This window comes from Leucoraja erinacea, chromosome 8 (assembly GCF_028641065.1).
Source record: "Leucoraja erinacea ecotype New England chromosome 8, Leri_hhj_1, whole genome shotgun sequence".
Lineage (NCBI taxonomy): Eukaryota > Metazoa > Chordata > Chondrichthyes > Rajiformes > Rajidae > Leucoraja > Leucoraja erinaceus.
The window spans coordinates 69,838,887-69,853,628 of record NC_073384.1 but is presented as its reverse complement, the minus strand read 5'-3'; the positions used below and the strand labels follow the sequence as shown (position 1 = coordinate 69,853,628).

Below are 14,742 nucleotides of genomic sequence, written 5' to 3'. Positions count from 1 at the left end.
TGTTACCATTACACGAGGAATTGCAGGCGCTGGTTCACAAACCAAAACACAAAAGCGCTGGAGGAACTCTTCCCAGTTTTCCAGAACACTGCATTGCCTTGTGTAGGAAGGAACTGCAGATGTTGGTTTAAACCGAAGACTCAAACTACTCAGCAGGGCAGGCAGTGTCTCTGGAGAAGGAATGGTTGACGTTTCCGGTCGAGACCCTTCTTCAGTGTCCCTTTGGGAATTCCCAGGATTCTGACGTTTGCTTCCTAAGCAGGTCTCCCGACATTGGCACATGTGATCACTCATGTGTGATAGACCCTGGTGTGATAGACTCAAACCTGCACAATGCAGTCTCCTCCACAGCTCACAATAGGCTGGGGCAATAAACCTGCTACTCATATCCTCATTGCAAGAGGTGGGGTTTGCTTCTGGCCGACCTTGCACTGTCCACAGGGGCAGTGCTCACCCTGCCCACCCTGCTCCATCTTCTCGCAGGTTACGACTGTCATTAAAATACAAAAGGTGCAGAGAGAATGATGCCAGTACTCCAGGGTCTGGGCTAGAGGCACAAACTGGGCAATCTGCCATAGAAACATAGGAAATAGGCGCAGGAGGAGGCATTCGGCCCTTCGAGCCAGATTCAGATTCAGATTCAATTTTAATTGTCATTGTCAGTGTACAGTACAGAGACAACGAAATGCATTTAGCATCTCCCTTGAAGAGCGACATAGCAAACGATTTGAATAAAAAAATAATAAGTGTCCGGGGGGGGGGGGGGGTTGGTGATTGGCAGTCACCGAGGTACGTTGTTGAGTAGAGTGACAGCCGCCGGAAAGAAGCTGTTCCTCGACCTGCTGGTTTGGCAACGGAGAGACCTGTAGCGCCTCCCGGATGGTAGGAGGGTAAACAGTCCATGGTTGGGGTGAGAGCAGTCCTTGGCGATGCTGAGCGCTCTCCGCAGACAGCGCTTGCTTTGGACAGACTCAATGGAGGGGAGCGAGGAACCGGTGATGCGTTGGACAATTTTCACCACCCTCTGCAATGCCTTCCGGTCGGAGACAGAGCAGTTGCCATACCATACTGTGATGCAGTTGGTAAGGATGCTCTCGATGGTGCAGCGGTAGAAGTTCACCAGGATCTGAGGAGACAGATGGACCTTCTTCAGTCTCCTCAGGAAGAAGAGACGCTGATGAGCCTTCTTGATCAGAGTAGAGGTATTGTGGGTCCAAGAGAGGTCATCGGAGATGTTGACTCCCAGGAACCTGAAGCTAGAAACACGTTCCACCTCCGTCCCGTTAATGTGGATGGGGGTGTGCGTGCCCCCTCTGGACTTCCTGAAGTCTACAATCAGATTCAGCACCGCCATTCATTGTGATCATGGCTGATCGTCCCCTATCAATAACCCATGCCTGCCTTCTTCCCATATCCTTTGATTCCACTAGCCCCTAGAGCTCTATCTAACTCTCCCTTAAATCCATCCAGTGACTTGGCCTCCACTGCCCTCTGTGGCAGGGAATTCCACAAATTCATAACTCTCTGGGTGAAAACGTTTTTTCTCACCTCAGTCTTAAATGAGCTCCCCTTTATTCTAAGACTGTGGCCCCTTGTTCTGTACTCGCCCAACACTGGGAACATTGCCATCGACTAAACTCAGTGCCCTCATACGTCGCGAAGGCAGTTGTCAAAAATTCAACTTGATCGATCGGCCAGGTGGGCTGAGGAATGGTTGATGGAGTTTAATGCAGATAAGTGTAAGGTGTTGTATTTTGGCAAGTCTAACATGGGCAGGACCTACACAGGGTCTGGAGTGTTGCCGAGCAGAGGGATCTAGGAGTGCTGGTGCATAGTTCTTTGAAAGTGGCGTCACAGGTAGACATGGGGCAGTCAAGGTTTTGAGTTCCCTGACTGATGAAGGTCATTAAGCTGGAACGGATACAGAGAAGATTTACGAGGATGTCACCAGGACTCAAGGGCCTGAACTACAGGGAGAGCTTTATTTCTTGAAGCGCAGGTGGATGAGTGGTGATTTCATAGAGAGGTATAAAATCATGAGGGGAACAGATAGGATGAAGGCACAGTCTTTTACCCAGAGTAGGGGAATCAAGAACCAGTGGGCATAGGTTTAAGGTGAGACGGGAAAGATTTAATTGTAACCTGAGGGACTACCTTTTCACTCAGAGGGTGGTGGTTTATGGAACAAGCTGCCAGAGGAGGTTAGTTGAGGCAGGTACTATAACAACATTTAAAACACATTTGGACAGGCTCATGGATAGGAAAGATTTAGTTGAGTTTAGTTTATTGTCATGTCTACTGAGGTACAGTGAAAGGCTTCTGTTACATACCAACCAGTCAGTGGATAGACAATACATGATTACAATCGAGCCATTTACAGTGTACAACAGATACAGGATAAAGGGAATGTCTGTGGAATTCTCTGCCTCAGAGGACGGTGGAGGCAGGTTCTCTGGATGCTTTCAAGAGAGAGCTAGATAGAGCTCTTAAAGATAGCGGAGTCAGGGGATATGGGGAGAAGGCAGGAACGGGGTACTGATTGTGAACGATCAGCCATGATCACATTGAATGGCGGTGCTGGCTTGAAGGGCCGAATGGCCTACTCCTGCACCTATTGTCTATTGTCTATAATGTCGATCGCCTAGTTTCCAATGTCAAGAAAATGTTCCTCAAAGCACTGTCACGTGTACAGTTGTTCAAGGAAATGGCACCCTAGATTCCGCTACCTCCTCAGCCTCTTTTGACTGGGTAGAGGTTTCAAAGAGTGGAGCGATCGCAATGCGTGATTGCAGATCCACTTCAGGGACCAGCACACAAAGAGTCACCTGGGATGGGCGCCATCTTGGATCCAATTTGGAGGGATCCAGACGGAAATGTGGGCAAATGGATCTCGCTTAGATGGGGCATCTTGGTCAGCATGGATGCGTTAGGCTGAAGGGCCTGTTTCCCTGCTGTACGATTGTAAGTAGCTTTCTGTGACGGACCAGTCCCTCCCTCCAGAACGGTGGCTTGGGGCCTATGGGGTGGGGTACCTCTTGCTTTGGGATGCCCCTCAAACTGCGGAGCATCCTGGACAATACAGCTTCACCCCCTCCATGACACACCGGTCAACCTGAAGAGCACCTTCAGCAACAGACTGGTTCCCACCAAGATGCAGCACAGAACGCCACAGGAGATCCTTCTTCCCTGTGGCTATTGAATTGTGCAACTCCTCCCCGCTCTGTCGTGGTGTAGACTGAGACTGAGACTGAGACTGACTCCCCCCCTCCCCCAATCTTTGCACATCCCCAACCCTTTCCACTTGTCACTTTAATTTCATGTTTCATGTATCTTGAGTTTTATGACTATTGGCAGATCAGTTTGCATCGTGGGATAAATAAAGTTCTATGATATTGTATCCTATTGATCCCCACGTCTACCCCTGGAGCCTAGGGGAGTGTGGGCGAAGGGCCTGTTCCTGTGCTGGACTGTTCCACGCTCAGTGGCGGACTGGCCAGGGTGTCAGCTTGCCCGATGGCAAGTGGGCCCCTGATGAAGTGGGCCCCCTATATCAAGTAGGCCCCTGATGAAGTGGGCCCCCATTGTCCCTGGCAACCAATATTTTTAGACCCAGTCCGCTGCTGTTCCACACTGCTCTTGGTCGAGACTTGGCGTGGGCTGAAGATGTCGACTGTGGACGCTGCGACATCCCATCTGTCTGGTGGGCAGACGGGCTTTGCAAAGTTAAAATAATCCAGTCAAAATGTAGATGTCGGTCCAAGACTCCTTCACCAGGGAAAAAAATCAAATGTCTTGGGAAAAGACTACAATCACTTAAATCCGCACTCCTTCATTATCTGCTGAATTACTTATACGTCTGTTGCCTGGTTACGGACACGGTTGCTAAGAACCCCTCCACATTTCATCGCAACAGTGCGAGTGCTTTGAAGAGTTGGCGTGTGCTCGATGAGGAGCTGGAGAGCTGAGGGATGTAGTCCGTTGGGGAAGATTATTGTCTGGGCTTTCAGTGAGATTAAAGGGTGCCATCAGCCAAGCAGCGTCCAATCTTTTCTAACTTCTCTGCTAGGAAACAAAAATAGAAACATAGAAAATAGGTGCAGGAGGAGGCCATTTGGCCCTTCGAGCCAGCACCGCCATTCAATATGATCATGGCTGATCATCCCCAATCAATAACCCGTGCCTGCCTTCTCCCCATATCCCTTGATTCCACCAGCCCCTAGAGCTTTATCTAATGGGTTATTGATTGGGGACGGTCAGCCATGATCACAATGAATGGCGGTGCTGGCTCAAAGGGACGAATGGCCTCCTCCTGCAGCTATTTTCTATGTTTCTATGTTTCTAACTCTCTTTTAAATCCATCCAGTGAATTGGCCTCCACTGCCCTCTGCGGCAGAGAATTCCACAAATTCACAACTCTCTGGGTGAAAACGTTTTTTCTCACCTCAGTCTTAAATGGCCTCCCCTTTATTCTTAGACCGTGGCCCCTGGTTCCGGACTCACCCAACATCTAGCTTGTCCAGTCCTTTTATAATTGTATACGTTTCTATAAGATCCCCCCTCATCATTCTAAACTCCAGTGAATACAGTCAATCAGAATGTGACGGGCTGCCATAACACTGGAGTGAGCGCAGGGAAGATTCATGAGGATGTTGCCAGGACGAGGGTGTGAGCTATGTAGGAGAGGTTGGGAAGTTAGGACTGTATTCCTTGCAGCTCAGGAGGATGAGGGGTGTTATGGAGGTCATGAGGGGAATAGATAGGGTGGACCCACAAAGTCTTTTTCCGCAGAGTAACGGAATCAAGATCTAGAGCACATAGGTTTAAGGTGAGAGGGGAAAGATTTAATAGGAGCCTGTGGGGCAACACTTACACACAGAGGGTGCTGAGTGTATGGAACGAGCTGCCAGAGGAGGTAGTTGAGGCTGGTATTAAAACAACATTAGAAAGACTCTAGGACATGTACATGGAGAGGAAAGGTTTAGAAGGATATGGGCCAAACGTGAGTAGGTGTGACCACGGGATGTGTCGGCTGGCGTGGACGAGTTGGGCCGAAGGACCTGTTTCACTGCTGGATGACTCACTGACTTCAACATGGGGCTAGTGTCCTTACAAACGTACAAACACACCAATGTCTCTGCTCCTTAACAGCTTCTGATTGTAAAATCAGCAACTACCGGTGACCATCGTTCAGCCCGAGTTAACCAAGTATCTGCCCCGCACAATCAGACTACACTTTCACTGCTCTCCGAGGAAGAGCGTTCTCAGGATCAGAAGGGTATGGTAGTGAAGGACGCATTCAGTAGGCTTGCCTTCAGAGGCCAAGGCATTGAGTACACGAGTTGGCATGTGGATACAAACAACTGCAGATGCTGGTTTACAAAACAAGACACAAAGTGCTGGAGTAACTCAGCAAGCCAGGCATCATCTGTGGAGAACATGGATAGGTGACGTTTCACAGAGTGCTGGTGTAACTCAGTGGGTCAGGCAGCATTTGTGGAGAACATGGATAGGTGACGTTTCACAAAGTGCTGGAGTACCTCAGTGGGACAGGCAGCATCTGTGGAGAACATGGATTGGTGATGTTTCGGGTCAAGATCCTGAGACGTTTATTGAGTACAAGACTTGGAATGTCATGTTGGATAGGGTAGACATTCAGAACCTTTTTCCCCCAAGGTGGAAATATCCACCACTAGAGGGCATAGCTAAAAGATGAGAGGTGGAAAGTTGAATGGAGATGTGTGGGGCGAGAGATGAGCGCCCGGAACACACTGTCAGCGGTGGTGTTGCGGGCAGATGCATTTCCCAGCTTTCTTCTCCCCCCTACATTGTCAGAGGAAAGGTTTTGACCCAAAACGTCACCTTTCCCGAGATGCCGCCTGACCTGCTGAGTTATAGAGTCATCGAGTGATACAATGTGGAAACAGGCCCTTCGGCCCAACTTGCCCACACCAGCAAACATGTCCCAGCTACACTAGACCCACCTGCCTGCATTTGGTCCATATTCCTCCAAACGTGTCCTATCTAACTGATTCTTAAATGTTGTGATAGTCCCAGCCCCACCACCTCCTCTAGCAGCTTGTTCCATACACCCACCACCCTTTGTGTGAAAAAGATATCCCTCAGATTTCAATTAAATATTTTCCCATCACCTTGAACCTCGATTCACCTCTTCTGGGAAAGATTTTGATTTTATGATTTTATACATGTCTATAAGATCACCCCTCATCCTCCTGCGCTCCAAGGAGTTCCAGCCTACTCAACCTCTCCCTATAGCTCAGGCCTTCTAGTCCTGGCAACATCATTGTAAATCTTCTCTGTACCTTTCCAGCTTGACAACATCTTTCCTATAACATGGTGCCCAGAACTGAACACAATATTCTAAATGTAGCCTGACCAACATCTTATACAACTGCAACGTGACCTCCTAACTTCTATACTCAATACTCTGACTGATGAAGGCCAAAATGCCAAAAGCCTTTTTGACCACCCGATCTACTTGTGACTCCACCTTCAAGGAACCATGCACCTGCACTCCTAGATCCCTCTGCTCTACAATACTCCCCAGAGCCCTACCATTCACGGTGTAGGTCCTGACCATGTTAGACAAAATGCAACACCTCACATTTCTCTGTGTTAAATTCCATCAACCATTCCTCAGCCCACCTGACCAATCAATCAAGATCCTGCTGTAATCTTTCACAACCATCTTCACTATCTGTAAAACCACCCACTTTTGTGTCACCTGCAAACTTGCTAATCTTGCCATGTATGTTCTCATCCAAATCATTGATGCAGATGACAAATAGTAGATTCTAGATTCAAGATTCAATTTAATTGTTACATGCAACAATTAAGGTACAGTGACATTTGAGTTACCATACAGCCATACTAAGCGAGAAAAGCAACAATACACACAGCCACATAAAATAGAATAGTAAGATTAAACGAGAACTTACCAGTTTGAAGTTTGATCTGTATTTTATGAGGAGTTACGATGAGGGATTACGTGAAGAAGCCCGCTTCCACGCATGCGTGTCATACTTCAAAGCAGCGGTGTGAGGTCACAGGAACCTATAATGATCTAACATAGTAAGATTACCAAAGAGATACCAGTTTTTGATATGATCATAAGAGGGTGGGAGCGGAGGGCACGTAATCCCTCATCGTAACTCCTCATAAAATACAGATCAAACTTCAAACTGGTAAGTTCTCGTTTAATCTTACTATTTTACTTCGGAGTCACGTGAGTGACTACGTGAAGATTTCAAAGCTCTGTGACCTCATGCCGTGGAACGAGTCCATGCTTCACAAACTGCCTTGGGTATTGGGAGAGAGCATCATTAGTAATTTTAAACACAATTATACAAAGAGTTGTGTGGTATAACGAAAAAATATATAACATTTTTTAAAAATTTGAGAATCATAGCCCTGTAACCTTTCGGGCAAATTATTTTGTTGAACATAAAATGTTTTCTTAATACAATGATGGCTCCAAAAAATAACTGGTTTATTATAAAACCTGTGGAAAACCCTTTTTTAATGACCATCCTGCCATTCTGAGGATTTGGTCTGTGGGTACCTGTACAATTTTTGCTGCGGATGTTGCTGCAGCCCTGGTGGAATGAGAGTTAAAACATTAGTGTCTATTTCTGCCATTTTTAGGACCTATTTGAGCCACCTTGATATAGTTTGAGTCATGACCCTTTCATGCGGTTTCTTGTAAGAGATAAACAACTCCATTCTCTGACCTCGAATGTTCTTAGTATATTCTATGTATTGTTAGATGTGTCTTGCTATACAGTCGTTTGCCATATGGGTGTACCATAAATTCAAACACTTGACCCGAGGAACCCGATCTGTTTTCTTTTATTAAATCCTGTATGACAACACCAGTTTCTCGGTGAGATGATCAGGGAGTCCAGGCTCAGTTTGCTTAATGGCTGGACTTGTTGTGCGGTAAATAACACCATGAGCATAACCATCTTCCTGGACTGTTACTGAAGTGACAACGCTGTTATGAGCTACAGGCTCCTCAGCATGTTGAGAAACGACACCCACGTCCCAGAATTCGGAGTACCTGGTTTTCTTACCAGGGGTGCGTTTCCACCGCGTGCCGCTCCGTTCCTTGTGATAGGTAATTGGAGAGTGCACTTGTGGCACTATTGAAGGCACTGTAGCTCCATCGATTATCCTAATGGAGGCTTGTAAAAATTCCAATACGGCCAGAATGTTCTTGGCCTTTTGGTCGAGATTGTTGTCCAAGCAGTATATGCCCCATTTCTTGATGTGTCCAAGGTACTGCTTCCGTGTTGACAGTCTTAGTGCAGATGAGATGAGATTCATCGTCCTGTCTGACAGTGTAGTGGGTCTGTTAGACTCTACAAATCAATAAATCCATAGTGTTATGGCATGGATGACTGCCTCCAGTCACTGGATAAATCAATAATTTTTTGGCAATGTTCATAGGGAACATGGTTCTAACACCATCCCCTGTAAGACTGAAATACCATGATTGAGAAGGTCAGTCGGGTACTCTGAAAATTCCAGATGCCGAGTGTGGTTGAATTATCCCTAGTACCCCAATGATGGGTCCGAACGGGGGAAAACCTCACCCTATGGCTTATTTACATAACAATGCCAAGCTGGTTTATGAATTTTAGTACATAATAATGGGGCTAATGATTGCCCCTTATGTAAGCTCTATATTGCCAAAGTTCCTCTATTGAGTCAATGCCTGCCATATAGAAACCCACAACTGACACCAAGTCTATATCAATAATAAGAGCATCCATCTTAAAATGAATATCTAAAACAAATGTGTTTAGGGTTAAAATCAATGATAATCCTGCAACCCTACTCTATCTTATATTTAATAAATATGTTCAATCCCATCTTTTGTGTACAATTCTTGTAGCACCATGTGGGTTTTAGATTGTTTGGTTTATGTAAGGACAAAATGCCCTTCTGGTGTATGATGTACTGTGGTTAATGGGATGAGAAAAACCCTATCAGATAACCCTGAATACTGCTGAGATTATATGAATCTGTAGTGATTATATACCATACATAACTGTAGTGTTTCAACCTCCCCTACCCTCGTAGGTCCCTATTTTAACAGAAGAAAACCCCACCCACCTACCTCCCTGGTTACCGGTGGTTTTGTTATTTCCTTGGTTTTTTGAAAATAAGGTTCTGGTTTAATATTTCTTGTTCGGGGTTGTGTGGGAGGTTGAGGCTTCCGCATCTTCCAGGGTGGCCGCCCTGGCCATACCCTAAAACGGATCCTGCAGGTTATATTGATTTCTGACCCTGCTACTGGTATGAGCCACATTTTTTATGGCCTTGCCTGTGGCTGGTATCATGCTCCAAAATAGGCCCTTGCGAGCCCCAGTGTCTTGGCTTAGTCCACACACGGTTTTTATTTGCAAATGGTAGCATTTTTGGGGTCCTAGTGCTGGCTGAATGGCCGCCTTCCACGTGTAGTTCAGGTTATATTGCATATTATTAAACAGATCTAGTGCGTCTTGATGGTCTTTGGTTACCTACGTTTAGTCCAGGGTGCTGGTGTGTGCTATGATGCCTTCCGTCAATCCCTTGAAGGTTCTCTGGATCTTGAGGTCCTGGTTCCTGATGTTCGTCCATATGCTGCCAAATGCATTGGTTTACACTGGGCACCTGTAATGCCTCACCGTTGCCAGGTGGCAGATGTCTGGCCAGTGTTTGTAAATTTTCTTGTTGGCGTTTGTGGCCAGACATATAGTAATACTATTGCCATCCTGGATCCAAGTCTACCCATGTTTGACTTGGCTAAAGTAATCGGCCACCATGTCCAGCAGAGTCCCTGCTGTGTTAGGATCATGGGACGCTGTATTACCAGGCTCTGGCCCATCAGGGTCCTGCCTACTCTTTTTTATAGAGTTAGAGATCTCTAGGGTCCCACACGGGGTACCCATGTGGGGCTAAACTGCTGCCCACTTGTCTTTTGTTCTGCGGACCCCTCTTGCAGGTCAGCCCAGAACTGACCCACAGTGCTCCCCTCTGATGGGGTAAAAGCATTGTGCAGCCCTCAAAGAGGTACTGCTGTGGTTTTATCACGTTGGAGCAAGGCTCCATACACCGCTTCTTCCCGCTCCAGCCCTCTCGGGCACTGGTTGCCGGCGGTTTTATGCAAAGTCGGACCCTTCCGAGTCCACTACCTTGTTTGATTTGTGTCTAGCCTACCGCTCGGTCACATGGATCTGGCCGGTGCGGGGCCGACATCGGGCACAGCTGATCCCACTACGGTTGATCCAAGTGCCGCTGGCTGCTGCTGGCTGCCCGCTGTTCCATGGTCCTCCTTCTCCAGTTTTGTCCTTCCTTCCGTGAAGTGGATATGGCCGGTGTGGAGGATAACTGGCACAGCTGCTTCCATCTATTCCTTTAACCTGACTTCAACGCTCTCAGCACTCCTGGCTGCTCCTTTATCTTAGACCCCTGGGACCCACCCCCGTACTGACGGTACTGGTCCCTTATGGTCGTTGCAGCCGGTCAACCCCACTCTAATGCCCTCAATTCTGGGCACTCCTACTTATATGGTCCTTAGATAAGGGACATATAAGACATTAAAACTGATGATAACAGCTACTATAGTTTTTATATAATATATATAGTCCCTAGATAAGGGGTGTATCAGATATTAAACTGATAAGAACAGATACTACACTTGATCTTAGCCAAAAAGCCGAGAAGCGATTATTGTAACTAAAACCCCGCTGGGACCGATCCTGGTACTCACATACTGGTCCCTTGTAGTAGATTGCAGCCAGTCAACTGCAAAGTCCTTTGCTGCCGAGAAATGAACTTTCTCACCATGCTGGAGCGAAGTTGGGCACAGGTGTTTTTCCCCCTCCGGGAATCGATGTGCCCATGCTGCTCCTGCCGTTGCCAGCTCCTCACGAAGTGCCAGCTGCCACTGCTGCTGTCTGTGCTACTGCAACTGCCGGCTGCCACTGCTGCTGCCGCTGCCGCTGCTGCTGCCGCTCCTCCGCTCCTCCGCGGTTCTCCCGCCGGCCTTCTGCACCTTACATGGACCTGGTCCATGTCTGCACCTAGAAAGGTAAGTTGAAGGAAACGCAGGGTCTCTTACCTGCTGTTCCCGACTTTCCTTCTCCCGCCGGTGACCGTCGTTCCCTGTGTCGGGTTCGAGCCGCTTGGACCGACCCCGGTGTTCACGGGCCTGGTCCTTCGCGGCAGTTCCGCAGCCGGTAACCCCGGCTGTTCCTATAGATCCCCTGGACCCTGGTGCTTACCTTGTGAACAAGGTTTTCAGCCCGAACGTCCCGTTCCGACTCCATAAGTGCCGCTGCACTCGCTGAGCGTTTCGAGCCCCGGTACCGCTGGTCCGTGCTGTCTGTCCCGCAGCCTCTGTGCTGGCTGCTAGCGACTGGTCCCAAGCCAGTCTCGTTTGAGACTGGCATAGGGACCTTTTTGACTTTGCTTCCCGCCCGGCCGAGAGGTGAATTTTGCCGGTGCGGGAGCAAAGTCGGGCTCAGGTTGTTCCCCTCCAGGGAAACTCGTGCTGTTGCTGCTGCCGGCTGCTCGCCCTCCACGGGTCTCCCCGCAAGCTTTCCGCAGCCTCCTAAAAGTAAGTAGTAAAAAGGAACGCAGAGTCGCTTACCTGCTGTTCCCGACTTTCAAATCTCCCGCTTGGGGAACGCCGTTCCCCCCTGTGTGACTCGTTGCAATGCGTGTAGCGATATGACACGCATGCGTGGAAGCGGGCTTCTTCACGTAGTCACTCACGTGACTCCGAAGTAAAATTTAACATAAACATCCACCACAGTGGAATCCACATTCCTCACTGTGGTGGAAGGCAATAAGGTTCAGTCATCTTCCTCTTTGTTCACCCGTGGTCGGGGCTGAACCTTCCGTACTTGCCACTGCCGACGGTCCGCTGTTCAAGCCCTATATCACCATATAACAATTATAGCGCGGAAAAAGGCCATCTCGGCCCTTCTAGTCCATGCCGAACACTTACTCTCACCTAGTCCCATCTACCTGCACTCAGACCATAACCCTCCATTCCTCTCCCGTCCATATACCTATTCCAATTTATTTTTAAATGGTAAAAACGAACCTGCCTCCACCACTTCCACTGGAAGCTCATTCCACACAGCTACCACTCCCTGAGTAAAGAAGTTCCCCCTCATGTTACCCCTAAACCTTTGTCCCTTAATTCTCAAATCATGTCCTCTTGTTTGAATCTTCCCTACTCTCAATGGAAAAAGCTTATCCACGTCAACTCTGTCTATCCCTCTCATAATTTTAAAGACCTCTATCAAATCCCCCCTTAACCTTCTGCGCTCCAAAGAACAAAGACCTAACTTGTTCAACCTTTCTCTGTAACTTAGTTACTGAAACCCAGGCAACATTCTAGTAAATCTCCTCTGTACTCTCTCTATTTTGTTGACATCTTTCCTATAATTTGGCGACCTCTCGTCGGGATGATCGAAACTCCGGCATCGGGACGGATCGGAACGCTCCGCGCACAGCATGGAGCTCCCGAGTTGGCCCAGCACAGAACCCTGTGGTACACCACTAGTCACGGGCCTCCAGTCCGAGAAGCAACCTTCCACCACCACCCTCTGCTTCCTTCCATGAATCCAATTTTCTATCCATTCAGCATTTTGTGTATTAACCAGCGACTGTGGTTCCTAGTGTGGACACTAGTACCTGTGCTTGACTTGATTGTATTTATGTGGAGTAATATCTGATCTGATTGAATAGCATACAACTAAAGTCCAGGTGACAATAATAAACCTAACCCTAATGAGGGGGCTTAGTTAAAGTGTACACTCACAGTCTTTCTCCCGGGGTAGCAGATTCTAAAACTAGAGGGTACAAGCTTAAGGTGGGAGGGGTGAGATTTAAGAGGGATCACAGGGGCAACTATTTCACTCAAGTGAAAGATACAGAATGCAGAATATAGTTCTCAACATTGTAGCGCATCAGTTCCAGAGACAAAGTCCAATGTCCGCAATGGAGTAGAGGTGAATCGGACAGTACACTAGCGTCTGGAAGGACTGTTCAGAAGCCTGATCACAGAGGGGAAGAAGTTGGTCCTGAGTCTGGTGGTGTGTGGTTTGTTGTGCTTTCAAGCTCCTGTACCATCTGCCGGGCGGGAATGGGAGAAGAGGGAATGGCGGGGTGGGACAATTCCTGGAGGGGGGGGAATGTTGGAAGGGGGAGGCGTGTTCACGGTTGTGAGGGTCCATGGCTGGTGACCCGCTGTTGCTCAGTGACTGATGTTTCCTTTCTCTCTCCCCCCTCCCCCCCTCCTCCACCCCCCACCCCATCCCCCCGCTGCAGACCAACAAAGGGGTGGCAAAGGGTGACTACCACCTGGCCAGCACCAGCTCACGCCGGGCACTCTTCCTGGCCGTGTTGGCCATCACCATCGGTACTGGCATCTACGTGGGAGTGGCCGTAGCCCTCATCGCCTACCTGTCCAAGACCAGCCACCAGTAGTGGAGAGACGGGGGAGTGGGGGGGGGGGGGGGGAGGGGCACTGGGGACTGGGGGAGGGGCACTGGGGGCACCAGGGGACAGGCACCAGGGTCCCTCATCACCCACCTGTCCATGGCCAGCTACCTGTAGGGAGGGGAGTGGTGGGGCCTATGGAGAGGGGTTGGGAGGGGGGGAGTAGCGGCCCAGTGATGGGGTGATATTGAGATGATGGTGGTGATGCCACCCATCGGTGCCTGTGCCTGTCCCTGGGTGGGTGGGGGAGGACGGGCAGACAGAGGGCGGGGGGGGGGGGGGGGGCGATGAAGGGTAGACAATGTCCCCCACTCTCCCTCACCCCCCCACTCAGACCCATATTGGGCGTGACCCAAAACAGCAACAGGACTGCAGGATCTCGGCTTGTGCAACCGTGCAGATATCTCCGGTGCACTGCAAACAATAGTTTAATATCCAACCGGACGGGCACGGGGGGGGGGGGGGGGGGGGCACCTATCACTCATCTCCAGAGGTGAGTCCGTGGGCAAGGTGGCGAAGATGGCTTTCGGCACACCTGCATACATCGGGGAAGGAGTTGAATGCAAAGGTTGGGACACCTTGAAGCAGCTGTACAAGCCGCTGGTGAGACCACGCTTGGAGGGAGCGCTGTGTACAGTTCTGGCCCCCACAGCTACACAGAGGATGTCACCAGTTGGAGAGGGTGCCGACATTCACCTGGATGTTACCTGGATTGGCGGGCTTGAGCTTGTATAGGCTGGCACTCATCTCTCTGGAGTGGTGGAGGCTGAGGGGTGACATTATTGAGGTGTACAAGATCAAGAGGGGCACGGATAAAATGAACGCTCACAGTCCATTCCCCAGGGTAGAGGATTCTAAAACTAGAGGGCACAGGCTTAATGAGAGAGGGGATAGAATTACGAGGGACCTCACAGAGGTTAGTCCGTATGTGGAATGAGCTGCCGGAGGAAGCTATGGCAGTGGATACTATTATGACTTTTAAAAGATATTTTGATACATATATGGATAATTCCTCTCAACCTTTCCCATCCATTTACCTGCCCAAATATCTTTAAAATGTTCTATGACACCTATCTCAACTACCTCCTCCGACAGCTTGTTCCGTATACCCAGCACCTCTGCGTAAAAATGCTGTCCCTCGAGTTCCTATCTTTCCCTCTCACCTTAAACCCATGCCCTCAGGTTCCTGATTCCCCTACACTGGGTATAAGACTCTGTGCATTC

General features: G+C 48.9%; 1 protein-coding gene and 1 pseudogene across 1 annotated transcript in view; one reads left to right on the top strand and one right to left on the bottom strand.

Annotated features, from left to right (window-relative positions):
* LOC129699824 (synapse differentiation-inducing gene protein 1) overlaps nucleotides 1-13,510 on the top strand; it is a 33,296-nt gene extending 19,786 nt beyond the window's left edge. The window contains exon 4 of the mRNA XM_055639943.1: nucleotides 13,348-13,510. Coding sequence (XP_055495918.1) covers nucleotides 13,348-13,506 — 159 coding nt within the window. The 3' untranslated portion in view covers nucleotides 13,507-13,510. The remainder of the gene's footprint in view (nucleotides 1-13,347) is intronic.
* Nucleotides 10,625-10,732, bottom strand: LOC129699895 (U2 spliceosomal RNA; annotated as a pseudogene).
* Nucleotides 13,511-14,742: the final 1,232 nt, after the last annotated feature.